General features: G+C 39.5%; 1 protein-coding gene across 3 annotated transcripts in view; it reads right to left on the bottom strand.

The window, feature by feature from the left end:
* Nucleotides 1-22,137, bottom strand: part of DSCAM (DS cell adhesion molecule) — a 455,521-nt gene that overhangs the window by 48,856 nt on the left and 384,528 nt on the right. For all 3 annotated transcript variants that reach the window (XM_061453544.1, XM_061453545.1, XM_061453546.1), the window contains 4 exons: nt 11,032-11,185; nt 3,943-4,060; nt 2,970-3,133; nt 255-353 (listed from right to left, as the gene is read on the bottom strand). In XM_061453544.1, coding sequence (XP_061309528.1) covers nt 255-353; nt 2,970-3,133; nt 3,943-4,060; nt 11,032-11,185 — 535 coding nt within the window. The remainder of the gene's footprint in view (nt 1-254; nt 354-2,969; nt 3,134-3,942; nt 4,061-11,031; nt 11,186-22,137) is intronic.

The raw sequence follows: 22,137 nt of genomic DNA, 5'->3' as shown, positions 1-22,137 counted from the left end.
GAAAATCAGAGTGAGTTACTGTCATAACAGCTGAGGGTATGCTGGAAGAAAGTGATTAAATCTGTGATTAAACTACCACAAAGAGAAATGGCAATTTACTGAAAGCTGTTATCACGATGACAGTGCACATTAAGTGCTGACAGCAATACAGATTGCTTTGTTTTTCTTTTTTTGTAGCCATTCATAATTATACACTAATCCTATCAACATATGCTAATTCAGTAAGAAGTTGCAATTAACGTGAATTATATTACCTCGGATAGAACTGCCACCATTGTCTCCAGGTATCCAGGAAAGAGTGATAGAAGAAGATGTAGTTTTAGATACAGTGAGTCTCGGCTGGTCTGGTGGAACTACATGGAAAATAGTTAAAAATAGAAAATAGAGTCAAATGATTAGACATCAATAACTTCTAACAGCCATTTATCAAATAACTGTTTTGAGTTGCAAAAAATGCAAGCGATTTCTGTCAAAGTGTCTGTTCAGTTGACATCCTTAGTTAAGAGCAGACAAGCTTTCATTTTTTATATTTCATTTTCTACTCAATTTTTTCTTTCAGTTCTTAACCCTTGCTTTTCTCTGCATTATTTGCATCTGTCCTGTCAGATCTAAATGGCATAAGAGCTACCCAGCCATTATTATTCATTATTTTTCATATCTGTTTTAGGGAGAAACTGAATTTTTAGTGGAGGGAAACAGATGTCCACTTGCAAGTGATGCCCCACTTATGCATGTGTTTGCAGGCTATTATGGCAAACGTAAATTAAATAGTGCATAACAGAGCTTCTGCCAGTATAACTGTGAGTGCTATCTAGGTAGGATTGTTAGTCCTGTGATCAGAGGCATATCCACGCCTCTTTCAGATCACACCATGTATTCATTGAGGCTACTGGTATAAACAAGACACACCTCTATCAGCAATGGACGAACAAATCAGGAAACACTTCAGTTCTGCTGCTCCCTATAAACATTATGGCTATGTGCCTAAATTGTGGGACACAGGATCAGTACAGAGCACAGGAATAAGACAGAGGTCTCATCTTCTATCCTGTGCCCACTGTGCACTTTCCTTTGGAAGAAAACCCAGAATGAAATGTCAGAAAAATTGCTACATCCCAATGAGTTGCCCAGGATAGGGAGAACTGGGACCAGAAATTAGGACAGGGAATTGGGATTGGAAATGGGACTGGGAACTGGAACAGTTTAGGCTCAGTCTAAGTAACCCCAAATTGCACCAGTGTCTATGCCTAGGTTTCCAGAGTTCAGTGCTCAAGGGCAGAAAGTAGCGAAGTAGTCAGCTTTCTTTTCACCTTCACAAATCAACAATAGATGATGACAAGGCAGTCACATCTGGTCCAGCCACTGTCATTGCAAGTGTGGGAAGGGGGTGCTGGTGTTGGCAATTGCTGCTAGCAGGAGCTGCCATTTCCCTGCCATAGTTACTCCTCGAAGACACCCTCCAATAAGCAAGGCAGAAGTCAAAAATGTTCTGCTGTGTCCAGTAGTCTGCTGTCAGAGGACATTGCCTGCTTCACCTGTGTTTGAGGGCTAGCTCTACCAGCAGAATGAAACTCCAGGAAAAGCTGCTCGTTTGCAGCTCAAGTCAGAAAAATAATGAGTGCTAATATAAAACGGAGGCTGCTGGTTTAGAACTATGAACTAGTTCAAAAGGAAGTTAATTTTACTGCCCTCAAAGGGTTAAACAGTACTGAAGAGCTGGCTTTACCCATAGGTAATTCCACGGAGAAAGGCTGCACTCACTACACTGAAAAATCTAATGTAAAACTTTTCATCACAGCGGCACCCTACCTACAAAAGATGATGGTCCGTATATTATATGCCAGCCTCTATCTGTCCCTTGGGAAAATAATATGGAGTTGCTTTTAGTTATTGCAGTTCAATAACAGCAAGGATATGGAATTGCAAAAGTACTTTGTAAAATATAAGGTTTTCCTACTTCCTCTTGTGGCCATGCTTCAAACATTGCAGAAGAGCATCTTTAGGCTTTGTTGGATTGTAGGTAAGTTAATACACGCTATGGCATTTGGTTCAAGGTTTAGTGGAAGGGTTTAGCCAGAGACAGTTTGACTGCAGTTAAAACAATCTCATTCTGTGTTCTCATATGTTTGTACTAGAAATTTAGATTGTATATCGAAGAACAGGAATGTGACTGACCACAGAATGGCCCATATTCCCAACTCATTTTTTTTCTTCCTGCTGGTAGAACAATTTGCAGTCAGTTGAAGCACTCCTAGGATCTACTTTAGTATAAGTGAGCAAAACTCTTAGAATCTACTTTAGTATAAGTGAGTAAGGAATACATGTGCTCTGCTTCATATTGCCGTTACTGTATATTCCTATGTTATCATTGCTTATATACAGAGCAACACCATAATGGATACATTATACACACTTCAACATGCATATAAAAAGTAGATGGTAATATGTGCTGATGATCCATTTTAAATACTTCCTCATATTCACCATCAGTAAAATTCTGCTCTTACATAATGAAGTTTTTGTCCAAGGTCTCAGTAGAGTGGTTGACAGCTTTTCAAAAGCTAAAGTAAAGGACTTCATCTCTTTATGAATTTTTCAGTATTTAAATGATACATGTAATATTTGTACGGAGAAGGAAGAAGTTGTTATTTTCTGTGTAAGGAACTAAAACATAACTGATTGCAAGCATTCAGTTGTCAATCCTACAAGAGCTTACACAGAGACTTAACTGCAAGTGTGAGAATCATTCCACCAAAGCCAAAACATTTGCTATATCATACAATGTTGCTGGCTGCATCAGAATGACCAGTATAATATTTTATTTCTTAATTTGGAAGAATAAAATTAGTATTAACGCACAATACTACGAATATTTTACATGCATCTGCAAACAGATAAACCAATGCACTGCCAGTGCTTGGTGGTCTATAGCCATAATAACAATCATGAGACAAATCCAATAGTCTTACCTTGTACCTGCAAATTCAAAATTATTTCATCAGATCCCCAGTTGTTACTGGCCACACAACTGTAGTATCCAGAATCTTCTGCTTTCACAGTACGGATGACAAAGCTGCCATTGCTAAAGATGCTTCTTCGCCCATCAATCATCACTAGACTGGGTGTCCCGTTACTACCTCACGGGAAACAAAGTGCATACATTAAAGAAGTTACAATCAAAATTACTCAGAATTGGATTTTTTTTTTTTTTGAAACAACTAAGAAAGGGAAGAAAGAAAAAGGGGTGGGAGAGTGTCCTCTTTAATAAAGACAGCAAAGGAATGTTTTCTGATGGACAACAGTTGCCATTTGTTTAAAGAACACAGATATCTTTGCCCCAGCTTGATTGAAAATGGAAATTCACTCCTTCCTTAAGTATCTGCTATTTCATAAAAATGCCAAAATAAAAGTGAAAGTAGTTCCTGGCTATAAGGTATATCCTTATGAAATAATAGCTATTTGGATTAATGTACAAGCTGGTTTCATAGCACTGCAGTATCACTGCTTACACAATGCTTGGATGAAAATTATTGTCCATGTGTGTTTCCAAATGACTTTGTCAAACTGTGAAACTAAAGAACAAAACAGAATAATGAAAACCAAAGCATGTGCAAGACATGTACACAGCACAATTCAACACATCAGACATTTTACTTTCTCAGACTGAAACTATTTGGGGTGCCTGAAGCTAAATCAGAAAATAGTCCTAGGTTTTATTGAATGTTTACTTCTTTCTTTCTAAGTTTTCTTTCATTTTGACATATTCTAATAACCGCAATTATTTTCAGTTCAAGGAATTTTTGAACTCCTTATCTACTGTCACTGCGTGCACTTCCCAAAAAACAGTCCTTCCTGACAGTCATCCAAGGCCACCTGCATTGCAACCCTCAGGAGTTTAAGTAAATGGCCTTTATCTGACCTATACGTTTAGTTGCTGGTTACCTATCCTTCATCCATTTGACTGTTGGAGCTGGGTCTCCCACGGCTTTGCAAGGGAGGACAATGTCCTTCATCCAGGGAGTTGTCACTGTGCCACTAAATGTCAAAATCCTGGCAGGAGCTGAGCAAGAGAGAGCAAAAAAGAAATGAGGTGTTCATTCATACAGCTCTTGAAAGGAAAACACAAATATCCAGGATTAAATGTGGAAAATATTTCAAACTGTGCTTTTAGGTAACTATTTCCTTTTAACTCATAATACTAGGTATTTATTCAAACACAAATATTATAGTATCTGGAAAAGAAGTAACCAAAAGAGAGACGAGGCAGGGGACTTGAAGAGTTGCTGTGGAGTAAAAGAGTAAAATCAGCTACTGATCATCTTTACTGAGTTTTATATATTTCATAGTAGGAATTAAGCACAAAAATTATGTCCAAGGGACTCTGCTCTCCAAAATTCCATCAGGAAGTGTCCACAATAGACAGACACCTTACGAAAGCTAAATTACTGAATCATCACTTTTAAAACGGCTGTAGTATTAAGCAAAACAATCCTTCATGTATGTACATGTGTCATGGTTTAACTGAAACCAGGATAACATCTTAGTGCACTGCAGTCTATCTGAAGTCCACAAATATGAACAAACTGTTTAAGTCAGTTTAAGTTGTAACAGCTCTCATATCACCTAAATACATCAACACAAATATCACTCCTGTAGTTTCAGTTGGCAATATGCAGGAGCACTAGAGTTGTGTTAGAGCTGCATTGTACATTATTACTCAGGAATTACCCTTATTAGAAATAGACTTCTTATTGAACTCTAAATACATATCTCAAAGGTACATACAGAATACAGATACAAAAAAATCTGTATTTTTAATCCCGATCTACTTCAGTCATGCACACTGAGCAGAATTTATATTTAATAATCCATTTTGCACCAATTAGAAAAACATGAAAATGAAAGCCAGCATCAAATATCACTGGAACAGTTCATGACAGAAAAAAAAAAATCATGCATAAAAGAACAGGCCTTGAAGAGTTAAGGGAAATTACTTGAGTAGGCTGCAGTGGGACATGAAGTATTCATAAAAAAGAAAGATTACAAAGATTATATGATCAGTTTGGACTGTGTTGCCTATATTCCCTTCAAGCAGTTTTGAAGACTAAGCTTCTTGTGAGACTTTTCTCTGTCAAAATTTCAAAATTTTAACTGAACCCACAAGAAGTGGCTGTAACAGACAAAATCAGTGTTAGATAATAGGACAACATTACTTTCCTAACAACCAAGCACTGAAATGTCCCATCCTGGCTAAACAGCCACTAAGGACCCCTGGCTCCCCCATTCTGGCAGATCGGTCGGTTAGCCTTGGCAGGAGGGTGCTGTGGCGTGTGCTGCTCTGAGGAGGTAGTACACCAGAATGATGCAAAGACACTGCTCAGCCAGTAAGTTTCAGGATATAGCCTTGTTTTCCACTGTGTCAGTCTTAAGGCCATATCTTCTAGGAAAGATTTACATAGGCCTATATTGCCACAAGCCATGGGATAATTAACCAAGTTAATTGAAACAGAAAAATGCTCAGTCTATCCAGAGACATGGTGTGAAATGCTGACTCCAATGAAGCTAGTGTTAGAAGGCTCATTGGTCCTCAGTGGTGCTAGGTTTTTGCTGCAGGAGATGCCTAAAGATACTCATGCCATCTTTCAAAAGCAGCAGGAGATGCTGTCAGCTGTGTCTATCTACAAAGCACATCTGAAGCATCTGGACTGCTCCTAGTAGCAGCAGTGCATTCTGAGTAGTGGTGGTTAGAAACCCAAATTACTGTTCCATCCAAAATTCTTTCTGTAACATGAGACCTGAAAACTCATTTAAAATGAGCTATTAATCTTCTTCTCCCTAGCTTTCCCACCTCTCCAATGTTTCTCAAAATATCCAGCTATTTCCAACTGCCAACAGTTACTTTAGGACAAAGTATAAGTATTGCAGGAATCCTGCTGAAGCCTTCAGTATGACAGCAGCGCTGTTAGCAAACTTTCAGTGATATCCATTTATATGTTATAGCTATTTCAACATGAATTCTTTCATAAGCCGTAGGTTGGATATCAGATCTCAAAGCACATTTATGTGTAGCTCCTGGTTTTCAATACCCTGTGTGTCCCACTTTACTGTGATGTGTGGAAGTAACACAAACATCACAGAAGCTTTAGTCAGTGGTAAGATGAGAAACTGTAACTCAGAAGTGCCAATTACAAAAGCATAAAGCACTATTTCCATGAAAGTTCCCACAGCTTTCTATGGATTATCTATTCCTTTCATGTACTGAGTGCTTTTAAAAGAGATGGCAAAATAGCATGAAAAGTCTTAACTCCAATTTTCTTTACAGCTTAACTTCTAATAATGTTCAGAGACTGCTAACAGGTACACAAACAAAAGAAAAATAGAAAAAAAAACAACAAATATCTAGTGAAATTCACCTGAAAACAATAGGTTTGAAAGGCTAACAGGCACTCATGAGGTTAAAATACCTTGAATCTCACAGACTCCTCCCTTTTGAGCCAAGGGAGCTTTATGCTGCAAGGGGGCAATTCAGCTGCAGGGCTTACCTTTGCTATTGATGGTACTCACATGCCTACTGACTACCCACCAGCCTGATGTTTGATGGTACTAGATTAGGACTCTGTCTGTTCTTAAATTTTTACAAACTACCCTGTCATTGATTGAAGATAAAGAGGTACCTTCAACAAACACTGCACTCTCATATGCTAATGAGGAGTCACAAATGTTTTTTTTTGTTCAAATTCTGAATCCTCTTACCTACACTTACTGTCATAGAATAAGAAAAGGGTAATTCTTTGTGAGAGGCCATAACACACTTTTGATTTGGTATTGTTTGTCTGGGTTTTTTTGGGTTGGTTTTTTTTTTCTTTTTTCCTCTAGGGGGCACTGTATAATCTTAAAAGCAAAACTGTCTAGGGAAACTGGGCAAGGACTGTGGCAGTTCACTGCAGCTCATCTTAATACAAATTAACACAAGGGCCATCGGTGAATATCCTGGGTCAGGATTTTCTTCCATTTATTTTCTCAGAGAAGAATGTGCTGTGTATTCCAGGATGACGAAACAGACCAACAGGGGGTGTGTACTATCATGTGAGTCCTACATGTTGTTTAAAAACATTAAACACACAAAACCACATGGACTAGGTAGCAAATCTGTTCAACATTAATGCTCTGGTGGTCTGCGAGAAGAGGGGAAATAAAATGTTAAAGTCAGAGTTCTCCCCAGAGGTAGAGATTGCCGTGGATGTAGATCAGTTATTGCCATATTGCTGACAAATGCTCTTCTCTATCAGCTGTGGTCAGGAAATATGAAGAACAAGGTAAAACCAAGGTTTGCTGTCTTTTAGATACATTTGATGGGCTAAATTCACAACTTTCAAGTCAGAAATGAAGTGCAATTTGAGGTGTAAGGGCATAGACTGCTTATGTGAAGAGTGAACTTTTATTGCTGTGATTATTTTGTTTGTTGTTTTTTTTTTTTTTGCTTATTTTTGCCAGTTAATTACAGAGAATGACAATCTGTTCTGAGAAATGGAGACACTAAAGAAAGAAATGTTAACTTGAATTAAGCTTTCAGTTAAATTGTACTATCCCTTTCACATCAAACCCCTATCTAGACATTCTCATTGTTCTCAAAGGGGTTATTAAAGGGGTTATAATTAAGTTGACATAATTCAATTCAAAGTTAATTCTCATTAGCTGTCATGATGGCATCCTTACTTGGACAGTTACTGTGAAATAAGTGGAGGAAAAAAGGAAGCAAACAGTTTCACAATAATGGCCCATAGGATGTTCTTGCACTAGGGACTTGTGGCAAAATCAGGACTTAACTGCTTCTAACCCTGCAATGTGTTATTTGCTTCAGATGTACTGGGGGTTGAGAAAGGTGTTCAAGGTTAGCTCTGCCTACTTTTCTTCATTGTACGTCTACTGCCCTTATCACCGATCATCACTTTCTCTCAGCTCTCCAAAAGGCCCAGGGATGCATTCACGCAGGTAATCTTGTACATGACACAATAATTTCTAGCTTGGCTACAGCCAAAGGTCATAAAATCGGTACCTATCAGTATCCCTAGTGTCCATCATGACCTTCACAAATGGATTATCATTTTTTCAGTCCCAAGTGCACGTAAGAGAGGCTTGTCCTGAGCATAATCTAATGCAGACTTTATATTGGGGAACCACTGCTATCTCTAACATTGACTGGACACATTCTACTGTCCTGCAAAATAAAGTCCTGTTCACATTGACTTGTCTATATTGAAGTAATTAATTAAGAAATTTTTCCTTAAAATTGCTCCTGATTTTTCATGCAAGCTATTATTAAGTTCACTTATTTGTCATCATGGATCATATTAAATACAGACGGTCTGGAGGAGCAGAATTAATTCTGGTTTCTGGTAAGCTTGTTCAGCTTACCAGAAGTACATGTGGGTCAATCTCTTTCTAATTTTGGCAAGCAGAGAGCAATCATATACTACATTTCCTCATAACTAGAGGTTACGAATCTTGGTATTTACAGACTCTGCATTGCTCTGCGTTCATCTTGTCTGAGCACTTCCCTCTTTTTAAATGTGCAAGACATGAAGAAAGATAACTTCTAGTAAATTATACGCAGAGGTTCTTGCACACTCCTGGATTTGCTTACATCCTCAATCTATTAGTATTGCAACATGCTATCTAGTTGGTTTTGCTCTTTGTTGTGGTTTAAACCCAGTCAGCCACAGAGTTTCTACTTCCCCCCCACCTTTCTCTCCTTCCCCCCCCCTCCCCTCCCCCCACTCCCAGAGGGATGGGGAGGAGAATCAAAAGAATGTAACTCCCATGGGTTGAGATAAGAACAGTCCAGTAACTAAGGTATAACACAAACCACTGCTGCTACCACCAATAATAATACTGAGAAGAGAAATAACAAGGGAAGAGAATGCGATACCACCCTCTGAAATGAGCCTGGCCGAGACGAGAGTGCCCTTCCAGGTAACTCCCCGTTACCTCCCCAAGCATGACGCGCTGTGGTATGGAATACCCCCTTGGCTAGTTTGGGTCAGGTGTCCTGTCCCTGCTTCCTCCCAGCCTCCCCTCCTCCCTGGCAGAGCAGGAGGCTCACAAAGTCCTTGATCAGAGTAAACATTACTCTTATCAGCTCTGTTCCCAGGCTGAAAGTCAAAACACAGCGCTGCACCAGCTACTAAGAAGGAGAAAAAATGACTGCTACTGCTGAACCTAGGACAGTCTTATTCAAGCATCTATTTGTATGCCTATTTTTATTTCTTTTTTTTTTTTTTCATCACCAGAAATTTATTACACACATGTAGCAATTGGCCTAAAAGGAGGAGCACACTGAAACCTTTGCCCTGTTTCCCTGCGGTGTTTTTTCGCAATCTTCCTTCATAGACATCCTTTACACTCCTCATTCACCTTTTAAGATCTCGACTTTGGTCTCACTGATGCTCATGATGTAGTATGCAGTGATCCTACAAGAAATCCCACAGTGGAAAAGCTGCAGATTTTTCAGGTAATTTTCAGACATTCTTCAGGTCACTCCACTAACACTGTGTAGCTACTAAGAGAAAGGATCTTCTGAAGGACTGTACAAATAACGCCAGAAAAAATCAGGAAGTGAAGGTGACTTTTCTCAGTTGACAGAAAAAAACATGCAAGCAATGGTATGGGGACGAAGCATAACGCTGCTTGCTCCAACCTGGGCCTCTTTGCCTTGCTAGACTCTCCCCACACTTACTAATGCAGATCATTGTGATCTACAGTAGTAACATAGTAGCTACTACAAGCTTCTCACAGGAAGGCTGAAATATATCTATCTCCTATGATAAAAACTTTAGCCTAGAGAAGGGAAAAAACCATGAAAGTTCCAGCCACAAGCCTGAAGAGCCCTATCTGCAACTTCCATGTTCTGGGAAGCTCTGCCATGTGTTGAAACAGTGCCCTTCAAACACCATCAGTGCCATTCATGACAATAACTGATTTATCTACCAGTATCAAACTGGTTATCTACCACAAAGAAAGGTAGGAACAGCAAGCTTTCCCATTGTAATGGTATATGTTCTTCCATGCAGAAAGTGCTTTCAGGTTGGTGACATTTATCTAAAGTTCTGCAAAGCTTTGTTTGAAAGTATCTGTTATCATGAAACACTAGACACTATTTTACATTACTACAACATTAGCCAGAATTAGCAGGCTTGTAAAATTGCATAGTCAATCAAATGCATCTGATTTTGCAACTCTAGGGATCTGTGCAATACAATGTTCATACTGGCACATGCTGTGAGGTTACAAATTTGAGTGTACAAAAAAAAATATATTCAGCCTGAAGACCCCATGTAGAGATTGAGTACTGATGAGACTTTGCTGTCTAAAATATTTGGTCTCCAAGTCCAAGCTGAGATGCTGTAGTGTTGTAAGCATCAAATCTCACAGTATAGGTAAGGCAGAAGTAATAGGCCCAAGCAATATCTTTTAATAGAACAACTAATACAGCTGGAAAAAAATATGCAAGGTTTGAGACACATTATCCCTTCTTCACATCTAAAATAGAAGCAGCAAACTTCAAAGCTAATGCAAGCTGAGAACAATTGTTCAGAGTTTAGCTATGTTAATCAGACAATTTTATACAGAAGCTGGTACTTGTGAAGTACACAAGAGATATTAGTAAGGAAAAGAATAATAAAGAAGTTATCTTGTATGACAAGAAAAGAAAAAAAAAAAAGGGAGAGGGATCAGCTGAAAACCCTCTGTAACCCACAAAAGAAGATAAAAATTCCTCCAAAAAGCAATTTATTTCCTTCTAAGGTAGGTGGGATGAATTACCCCCAGAGGAGCACGTCATTCTCTGCTGACTACAGCAAAAGCTTGGGCAATTAGCTGAGAGCTGTCACCTAACTTTTGTAAAGAGCTGAAGTTACTCCCAACAAATCCCACTTCCAGTAAGCAACGAGGCATAAAGAAGCCACGCGCTGATTATAACAGTAATTAACATTATAAAGGTCTGGATTGCTTTAAAAAGCCCTGCCACCTTACCTTTAGCTAGAGGTTCCACAGTGATAATCTCGCTGCTGTTACCTCTTCCCGCAGCAGTCACTGCTACCACCCAGACACTGTACTGGCGATTCCGGCTCAGGTTGGGGATTCTGTAGGAAAATGAGTCGGGAGAGGCTTCAAACTCGCTGATTACCTGTGGTGGGAGAGACAAACGTTTCCAGACTAAAATGAACATCATTTGGTGAAACTCTGCTAAGCTGAGTGATACAAAGCCTGTTACTTCAGGGTACTTTGAATGAGTATCAGTTGCTCCAAACAGATGGCAGATGGCAATAAACAGACCAGACACAATAACATGTTGCAATCAATTTATATTCAGTGAATTTTGGCCTATATCTTGTTTACAAATTGTTTTTTTTTAGATCAGGAATTTTATGCGTCTGTTAAATTTACAGGGTTGTATAAATAATTTAAGTGAACGTTTGCCTGTTTTTTACCATAAATAGTTCTGCAAAACCAATTTTTTTTTACACAGACCTTTCCCAACAGAGGATTCAGTCCTGCATCTGCTATGAAATCTGGAGTTTACTACTCAAGATACATATTTGGTTACCTAGAACTGTCATGCTGGTGTTCCTTACCCCTAGGTTGGGTGGCTTACTCCTTCAGTAATAGAGTAAATCAAGAAATAAACCTGTGTTCTGTAATAAGACTGTTCAAACTTCCCCCGAGCCTAGTTTTGTTTAATGACAAAATTACTTCCATTCAATGATTCCCAGCAGAAGGTCACCTCAGCTATTTAGCTGCATTAGTAGGGAAGGAAAAGTGCTGGAAGAAATGTCAATCCAGTCTATTCTTGCACTGTCATTCAAGTGCCTTGGCCATGGGCTGCAGTGAATCTGACCAGGTGCTGCTATGCAGTACTTGCTTATCGGTAAGATGCTTTGCAGTCTGCTTGAAGTGACTTGTACGAGGAAAGGTGCAGAGGAATATATAGATTCCTCCAGGGGACGTGGGCTATGTGCACCTCAGCACATCCTCCACAGAAAGCCTGTCTCCTTGGTGGAGGAGAAGGGAAATGTCGCCAGCCCTGAAAGGTATTACTATGCTCAATATAGCCAGTTTTATTTCTGACATGGGCTTTGTGATTCTTGTACTTAAAAATAGAGGGGTAGTGAACCATTAGAATGAATAATACCCACTTCCCTGTGTAATACTGTGTATGGTAATGGCTAACTAACACTGGGCTAAAAATACTTAGAACATTAGTGACATAGAAAAGATTTTACTAGGAATCAGCATTAAAAATAATGCATCAGTGTAATCTAAACTTGATAAAGACTGACAGGAATTGTGCAAGGAATCTCTTTGATATACAAATATCTGCTGGTGGTAAAGGCCAATTTCATTAGCATTTCAAAAGGCAGGTTGACCTGAAAGCATTGGAATATGTAGTACTTCAAAGTAAATTACAGATAAATAAGGGATGTTTCTGAGATATCATTAAACATCTCTCCAATGTGAACTGGTAGCTAGTTTCAGCTACTGACTGGGTCACTGCATTTCGCTATTCTTAAGCTGGCATCTCCTATAACAGGAGAAAAGGGGAGTTAATCTCATTATTTAAATCTAGAGTGAAGACAGCTGCACCTAAGCCAGCCACCTTGACTCCCATCAGAGACCATGTGAAAAACAGGTAACTTCTAAGGCAAGGTTCTTCTGGCCTTTTTGAGCCATATACACTACAGTGGGATGAATCGTGGTCTCAACATAGCTGTGTTTCCCCACCAACTGTAGAAGTGTCCATATAACTAGTGCAGGTACAATTAACTGTGCTGAAGGCATCTGAAGTGAATGTTCTTGTTAACTAAAATAATTACATCCCTGGTTTTTACACAAATATGTGCTTCTATTTGCTTCTATGGCAATACATTCTGTTTTCTCTGTGGAGACTAAATCATAGAATCATAGAATCATAGAAATGTGAATCATAGAATAGTTAGGGTTGGCAAGGACCTTAAGATCATCTAGTTCAAAACCCCCTGCCATGAGCAGGGACACCTCACACTAAACCATGTTACCCAAGGCTTCGTCCAACCTGGCCTTGAACACTGCCAGGGATGGAGCATTCACAACCTCCCTGGGTAATCCATTCCAGTGCCTCACCACCCAAACAGGAAAGAACTCCCTCCTTATAGCCAACCTAAACTTCCCCTGTTTAAGTTTTAACCTATTACCCCTTGTCCTGTCACTGCACTCCCTAATGAAGAGTCCCTCCCCAGCATCCCCAGAGGCCCCCTTCAGATACTGGGAGGCTGCTATGAGGTCTCCGTGCAGCCATCTCTTCTCCAGGCTGAACAGCCCCAATTTTCTCAGCCTATCTTCGTACAGGAGGTGCTCCAGTCCCCTGATCATCCTTGTGGCCCTCCTCTGGACTTGTTCTAACCGTTCCATGTCCTTTTTATGTTGAGGACACCAGAACTGCACACAATACTCCAAATGAGGTCTCACAAGAGCAGAGTAGAGGGGCAGGATCACCTCCTTCGACCTGCTTTTCACGCTCCTTTTGATGCAGGCCAGGATACGGTTGGCTTTCTGGGCTGCAAGCACACACTGAAGCCAGCTCATGTTCATTTTCTCATCAACCAACACCCCCAAGTCCTTCTCTGCAGGGCTGCTCTGAATCTCTTCTCTGCCCAATCTGTAGCTGTGCCTGGCATTGCTCTGACCCAGGTGTAGGACCTTGCACTTGTCATGGTTAAACTTCATGAGGTTGACATCAGCCCACCTCACAAGTGTGTCAAGGTCCCCCTGGATGGCATTCCTTCCCTCCAGGGTATCAACCAAACCACACAGCTTGGTGTCATGGGGAAACTTGCTGAGAGGACACTCAATCCCACTGTCCATGTCACCGACAAAGATGTTGAACAAGACCAGTTCCAGCACAGATCCCTGAGGAACATCACTTGTTACTGATCTCCAGCTGGATGTTGAGCCATTGACCCCAACTCTTTGTGTGCAGCCACCCAGCCAGTTCTTTATCCACCGAGTGATCCATCCATCAAATTGATGTCTCTCCAGTTTAGAGACAAGGATGTCGTGTGGGACAGTGTCGAACGCTTTACACAAGTCCAGGTAGATGACATCAACTGCTCTACCCCTGTCCATCAGTTCTGTAGCCCCATCATAGAAGGCCACCAAATTGGTCAGGCAGGATTTCCCCTTAGTGAAGCCATGCTGGCTGTCACCAAGCACCTTGTTGATTTTCATGTGCCTTAGCATGCCTTCCAGGAGAACCTGCTCCAAGATTTTGCCAGGCACAGAGGTGAGACTGACTGGTCTGTAATTCTCTGGGTCATCTACTTTCCTCTTCTTGAAAATGGGGGTTATATTTCCCTTTTTCCAGTCATCGGGAACTTCACCTGACTGCATGTTTTTTCAAATATGATGGACAGAGGCTTAGCAACTTCATTTGCCAGCTCCTTCAGGACTCATGGATGGATTTCATCAGGTCCCATGGACTTGTATACGTTTAGGTTTTTAAGATGGTCTCAAACCAGATCCTCTCCTAGAGTGGGCCCAAGGTCTTCATTCTCACAGTCGCTGCATCTGCATTCCAAGACTTGGGTGGTGCGGTCAGAGCCTTTGCCAGTGAAGACCGAGGCAAAGAAGTCATTAAGAACCTCAGCCTTCTCCAAATCCTGTGTAGCCAGTTCTCCTGATCTTCTGGGGAGACTGATTTCTTCCAGCTAACAGTTATCTAGGCTCAACACAAGCTTAGCTAGGGACCTTGCCATGCTTTCTAGCCAATCTCATTGCTCCTGTCAAAATGCCAAGTCAGTTTGTCTCATTTAGCAAGTGGTTGCTTGGGTTTCTACTTCTGATATGAAGAGGTCAGAGCAGGCAGATACTTCTATTATCATGTGAAATATTACAGCAGGTTTTGAGAGCCATCTGTCTTGACATTTACACAAGAATATTGGACAAATGACCATAGCTTGACAGGCTGGATCTTTGTGAGGTCATACATAAAAGTTAATTTATTGATCATGGCACAAGAGGCTGAATTTTAATATTAATGAGGCAGCATTTCCTAGGGTTAATTTGAAAGTCAAACAGTCTAGGCTGTCTCTGGCATTTAGGTTCCACTCATTAATGCATTTATCTGGCACAAGCTACTTCTAAACTACCTATTAACATGGGACATGGATACAGCGTTTAGGAAAAGCTGAACATTACAGATATCCTCATTGCTCAACTTTCATTCCAGCAAGCATCAGTCCTTGCTGGAATCCCCAGGGTTTTTTTTTATGATGCCCATGTTTTATGAAAGGGGCATATGGCTGCCTTTGGAAGCTAATTCTGATACTGCAGACCTCCTGCTTGAAATGCCTTGCTGCTCCCTCCCTTCTGCTGTGGCAGACTGGGACAGTTGGGCAGACATACACTCTGTATACAATTGCTAAATACAGCTGAGAGATATCTGGTTTGAGATTTTATGTTTGAGATAAGGTGAGCAGCTAAGCACAAAAGGAAAACCTTAACCTTGAAGATATGGTGCTAGCACTGAGTGCTCCTGCTCTGATGACCAAAGTTAAAGACAAAACTGGAAAAAAACCCAACCCTCCAAATTCCTCTGGTTGTAACGTGGTCATTTAGAAGAGCAGGCAATATTGTCTCAAAACAGAAGAGTTCTCTCTCCCTGTAACTCCAAAGATGGAATTATCACAAAATTAGCTTCTCTAATGCCTTTTAAAATGCCTTGTCTTCAGTTCTTTTCTTTCACCCACAAAGAACCAGCATCATTCACACATTTGCATCTGTAGTTATTACAAATATAAATTCAATTATACATGGAATTAATTTGTTAATTGAATCTGGTAAACGTATCTTCAATATTAATAAATTAAAACCTCATTTTCTTAAAACAAACTGCTATAGCAAAAGATTTTGGTTTCTAACTGATTAGCATGCATCTTTTTTTTTTTTTCCTCAGCTAACATTACCTTTTAAACACTTGGGAACGCTCTAGTGACAAAGAACTGATTTTACTTTTAACTTTTGCATGTCATTTCAATTAGACTAACATGTCAGAGACTCTCATTACACAAGAATGAAAAAGAGAGCTTTGTCAGCAAAGAAGAGATTAAACAATTGAAATGAGAAATATTATAGAGGAATGTCACCTTGTCATACGTTGATCTTTGAATGTGCTGGTATGAAACATATACTGCTGTTCTATACCAAAAGCAGTAACATGCTTGCTCAAGGGATTCTTTTTCTTCTGTCTATCTGGGTTTTTGTTTTGTGTTGGTTTGGTTCGTTTTTTTTTATTCATCGTACAGATGATGGGTTAATTTTTTCTTCTGTCTTTATCTCACTGTCTAAGAAGCACAGACAGGGCCAAATCTCTAAAAAGCCAGCAAGAGCAGTGAAGAATAAAATGAAATTGAAGAAGTCCTTTCTGAGGGTGCAGTCAATCTACTTCTCAAACAGGAGACAGCAAGAGATACTGAGGAACAGCCACTTCAGGGAGCATCATTTTCCCCTTATGCAATTTCAGCTCTATTGGTGTACATTGCTTTGTATGCTCTGAAGCAGTATGCCACCTCCTGGCGCTTCTAATTCCTTTATAAAGCAATTAGGTAATGTGAATAAACTCTGACCCCTTTGGCTGCTTTTTTGCTTTCTTTGTTTGCTGTGATTTTTAAAGTAGCCTAGGAAAACTTCAAAAGGGCACCTTAGAAGAAAAATATAAGTTTTCCAAGCAGTCAGGGAGTTTCCCAAGCAGGGAAGTAAGATAACAGGTAGCATTTACTGTGGACTGGAAGATTATTCAGTCAAAAGCAAGCCTGCACCTTGCCTACAACTGCGTCTACAAACTTCTGTTATAGGATAGCTGAACTGAAGATCTTTATCTGCAAGTTGCAGGAAACTTGGGAAAGCCACATGGAGACTTTAAGGACAAGAGTGAAAAGCAAGAAACACCTCGGATTTGTGGCATGTGAAGTACGAGTGTTTACAGGTTGGTTTCCTGTCTGCTGGGTGCATCATCTTAAAAATTAAAAATACATACATATATATACACTACCTAGAGTGGCATGTGTGTCTTCACTATGAATTTGAGTGTAGAATATGGCCACAACATCATAACAGGGCTGGAAGGACCCTGACAGCTCACTCAAGTCTATTCTTTAAACCAGGTTCAACTACTGTGCAATTGTCCAACATGACTTTGAAGACTTACAATGAACGAAGATTTTGCTAATCCCTAGGCTGCAAGACCTAATCCACTGTTTTACTAATCTTACTATTGGAAGTCTTGAAATCTAGCTTGAGTTTTCTGCTGCCGTTTAAACCTATGGATTATTTCCCACTCTATTAGGAACATGGAGAATATATTATTACCTTCATGTTTACACCAATCTTGAATCTGCATGAAGTTTTATCATTCCTTTCCTCACCAGTACCCTTATCTTTTTACAATTTAATAACCCTGATGCTTTCAACACTTTCTAGAAATCACATCTTGTCTGTTTCTTTAATAATATCTGCTGTTATCCTTCAGACTCTCTAACGGTGGTCCATAGCCTTCTCAAATACAGTTTCCAAACCTGTATTCAACAGTCCCAGCATATAGCATTTAGCTTTTCACAACAGGATGATAAAGTTAGCTAATTTTCATCTTGGGATGCCAAATAACCTCAAAATCCTCTTCTGAAGAGTCTAACAAATTGCTATCTACCCAGTACTTTTGTAGTTGATTATTCACAGTACCCATTTTTCTGCCCTTGCCCAAGTTAAATTTTATCTAACATTTTCCAAAACAATTTCCCAGTTCATCAAGATCTGTCTGAATTCTAGTTCTGTCTCCAGTGTACTTGCAATCCCTCCCAGCCTTATATCTCCTGCAAATTTAATAGGCACTCTTGCTATTTCATTTTCCAGGATGCTAATGGAACCACTGAACAAAAGTGGACTCAGGAGAGATACTTATGCTGCTCCCTTCTGCCCACAACATTGAACCACTGGTTTCATAGCCTCTCACAGAACAGCAATCAAGTTTATATTTAGCTTGAGCTTCCTAAGTGAAACTGTGTTTGTCTAGCAAGGTTTCTCTCAATAAACATTCATCCTCTAGGCTTATCTCCATTGCTAAATGGGAGAGAGCCAGGGATTGTGTAGAGCACTGAACACCAATGATCCACACCACTTTTTAACTTGATCTCTAGCTCAGTTTTGCACTACTCTAGAAAGCAGTCTTCAAAACAAATCTGCTTTAGATGAGCTAGTGCTAAGCGTTGTAGACAGCCATCAGTTGAAAACACATACTCTTGGGGCCACAAGCTGCTCTTTGGTCTTTGTTTAATCAACAGTGCAGATGAGGCCCACAATGAGCACTGAGTCTCATCAGTAATTAAAGCTAGCTTTTAGTTCTACAAGGTCAAAACACAAAGATCTCCATCTTTTTTCGCAGATGCTATCAGAGAGCTGTCTTCCCTGCTCTACTTCAGGCCTTTGTTGCTCCTGGAAATTATCTGAAGACACAGTAATGAGCGCTACAACAAGTTGTTTTTACTAGGAAGCAAATTGGGTTCATATGAAATCAAAATATTACTGCATTCATAGAGAATGAACATCAGGTTCTGCATTCCTGAACAGAGTAGACAGATCACTGATGTGAACTCCCTAAAGATGTCAAACTCTGGGTGAGGTCATGGACTACTACCTTTCTCCAGAAGTGCTGGCTTTTGCCTCACTTCCTTTCACAGATGGAAAAGCTGTCAGAGCTGCAAATAACCACCAATCCTGCACCAAGTTTTCAGTAAGACTCTGGATACCACTTTGATCATAATGGCTTCTGTTCAAGTCTTGCTATTTGGGCTTATGTTTTGAAACATGGCATTTCATTTCTCACTCAGCATTGTTGAAGATAACTGTTGTAAACAGAAGCTGCGAAGAACACAATGCAGTTTCCTTTTTCTTTTTTCTTTTCTTAAATGCAGAACTGAAATGTTAGAAAATACAAGATGGAAATGTTGGAAAAAACAGAGGCACTCGCCTGCCTTCTCACCTGCAGGAAAATCTTGCAAACACATTTCTGGGAATTATGCTCAAAAGACAGCCCATTGCCTGGAATTCCAGGTAGCTCACATAGTCAGAGAGCTGGCACACCACCTGCTTGCCCCTGTGCAGCAACCCACAGAAAGTCCCTTGGCCTTCTGGGGCTCATGATCAGGGAAAGAGCATGGGGTGTCACAGGCTGGTGACCAACCACGGTAAGGTCAGGAGACCACCTTCTGTGCTGCCAGAGGTTCTACTGCCTCTTTTGGTGACCCCAAGAAGTCACCAGGTTTGTTCAGAGCATTTCAGTCAACTCAGATTGTATGACATCACCTGGTCCCAAGTGCTTTGTCACCTATATGATACAGAAGGGAATGGGATGAATTTAAACCTTGTGAAACACGCTGAAACTGACATAGAGGACTTATTGTTAGACTATATTGATATACTGTATATGAGCCCAGATAGTGAGACAAAATCAGATTTTATGAAAAAATCAGCATAAAATTTATTTTAGTAGGTCTTTGAAAGGAAACCTTTTGAAAATTAAATAAAACAGCACATGATCAGAATTATTTACACTCTGTCACATCCTTCCTGAGATCTGCTCTGTGACAAAAATAAGATAGGCAAAAAATGTAAAGTTGACAAAGCAATTAGAAGAATGAATGTACTGTGTTTGGGAGCTGGTAACAAAGTTGTGAAATGACTATGAAAAGCATAAACAGTACATGTGTTATGTTAAGACATATTTTGTCATTCAAAATAAGTTTTAAAATAACCTCCAAATTATATACTAGTTCTATGCTATATAAAGAACAAAATCTAATAAACACAAATGTCTTCATGTTGGAAAAAATAGTGTATAGACATAGTGATAAATACTGCTTGTAGTACACAAATTAACGAGCATGTATTTTAAATTAAGCCTTACAGATTTTGGCTCTAAAAAAGCTTCCATTCAACAGTAACTTAATAAACTTCTGCCAGCTACCTCTCCCCTCTTTAAAAGAGACTTTCAGCACCCCTTTAATCACTGAAGCCTCTACAGTGTGTAACAATGAATCACTTCTGACTTATAATTGCTCTTGCCCTATTCTCATGCCTTTTATTCAAGTCTTTAAACTGGGGTCAAAGTACGAAGCAAAGCTGTTTCACATTGAATTAGAATTTGGACAGATCCCATGCAAAATCAAGACAAAGACTTTGGTCTGCCTGAAAGAATTGTGTGGAAAATACCTGGATGCTTAGAATTACGTCAGCTAATTCTGTTTTTTTAAAGATCTAGTTTAAGATATTTGTATATACTTTTATATTATCTAGTTTAAGGTGCATATCATCTGGTTTAAAATAACCACATATACTTTCCCTAGAATAAACAAAGAGAAGGTAATCTTTAGGAAGAAGATTCATCCAGCTGCTTCCAGACATTTAGATGCTTTTCTTTAATGAAAGGATCTCATTACATTGAAAAGAATATCCTCCACTGGAAGATTCCATATGTGTTTGCACTGGTGAATATATCTCAAACATGTAAGAAAACAAGGTATTTGGAGTGTTTTCCACAGGGACCTTTTGAAAACTCTGTAGTATAGCTGGGAGGCTGCAGTATATGCATTTGTGAAAGAGAGGAAGGAAACCTGGAGAGTCTGATTCATGTCACTTTTTGTGCAGGCCAAAAACCCCAACAATCTAATACACCCTCACTGGGGAATCTGACTGCAGTTTTTCTCTTGGTATGGTGCTCTACAGATTGACAGAAGAAGGTGCAGAGAGATGTGAGAAACAGATGAACAGTCTAGTCACTACTACCGCTACTTCTGCTGCTGCTGGTGGTTATCCTGTCACAAGACTAAGCAGACAGAATGTACATGGGAATGGTGTCTTGTACAGACATCATATGCCTGTTGTTTAATTTGACAGCACATTAAACCATTTTTTATTTATTTATTTTTTTTTTTTTTACATTTAGTAGGTTTAAACCAGAAGCAAAACCCACAAATACAGAAGTCTAACAGGCTTAAGAGTATGTTTCTCACAATAAAATAAGTATACAAAAAGATGAGTGACCATCTGTTTGAAACAGCACCAGATGTTGGTCAGTTTTCAATATCAATTACATTTTCAAGTAAATTGATTGTGTTTTGGACCAATATAAGATAATTTCCTTCTTCTCCGTCATTGCTTCACATCTCCCCCATTTTACAAACCCAAGTATTTCACAAAAACATTTCCAGGCCAAGATGAAATTTTGCTGGGCTTTCAGCTTTTGTGTCTTTCTAAATCCTTTGGAGAAGCCCAGGACTGTAGATGACAGTTTTCAAAGATTCTTTCAGACACATATCACTGCCAGATACCTGGGGGTGACTGAATGGTTTGCACTATGAAATACCTCCTGTTATTCTGTTTTGTGGTTTGGGTTTTTTTTGTTGTTTTTTTTTCTTTCACTGGAGAATAATTTTTATTTTTCACACATATTTGTGGTTTGAAACACCCAAGGAAATATACTGTTTGTAGGACTCAAAATACTTAAACAGGAAATGTCTGCATTTTTCTGTACAGGGGCAGCAGAAGTTTTAAGAGGTTCTGCCACTGTGAAGCAAACTGAACTCTACAAAAGGCAGCAAATCTTCATCTTATAGTATGTCAGGGTCATATGAGGGTTGTGTTTCATAATAAGAATTTGCAGAATATTACCAACCGAGTTAATTAGTTTTTCTGTTGGTGACTTAAACACCAAAGCAGTGCTTTTGTGTAAAGAGCTGTCTCGTTAGCCTAAGTGTTCAAAGTGTGCTGTATTGGTTCGTTCTCTGTAAACACATACTACTTGTAAAATGCAATCTGCAGACAATATGGCCTTCCTGTAAGTTTACCTCTACCACTGTCCTGTTCTCTTTCTTCTCACTGATACTTAAAAAGCAAGTCTGCCTCTCTGCTTAAATAGTAAACTTTTAGCAAAGTTATTTTGTGACCAAGGCTTTGACTGAAGGCAGAAGCCTATTCAGGGAGTTTGTATGGCTATATACTTTCAACTACAGCACTTATGGTGGCAGAAGTAAAGAAACAGGTCTTCTATTTATT

Source organism: Pezoporus flaviventris, unplaced genomic scaffold (assembly GCF_033815535.1).
Source record: "Pezoporus flaviventris isolate CSIRO_AGI_PZ_B2104156 unplaced genomic scaffold, CSIRO_AGI_Pfla_v1 ptg000015l, whole genome shotgun sequence".
NCBI lineage: Eukaryota > Metazoa > Chordata > Aves > Psittaciformes > Psittacidae > Pezoporus > Pezoporus flaviventris.
Note: the sequence above shows the minus strand (reverse complement) of the source record. Positions and strands in the feature narration are given on the sequence as shown.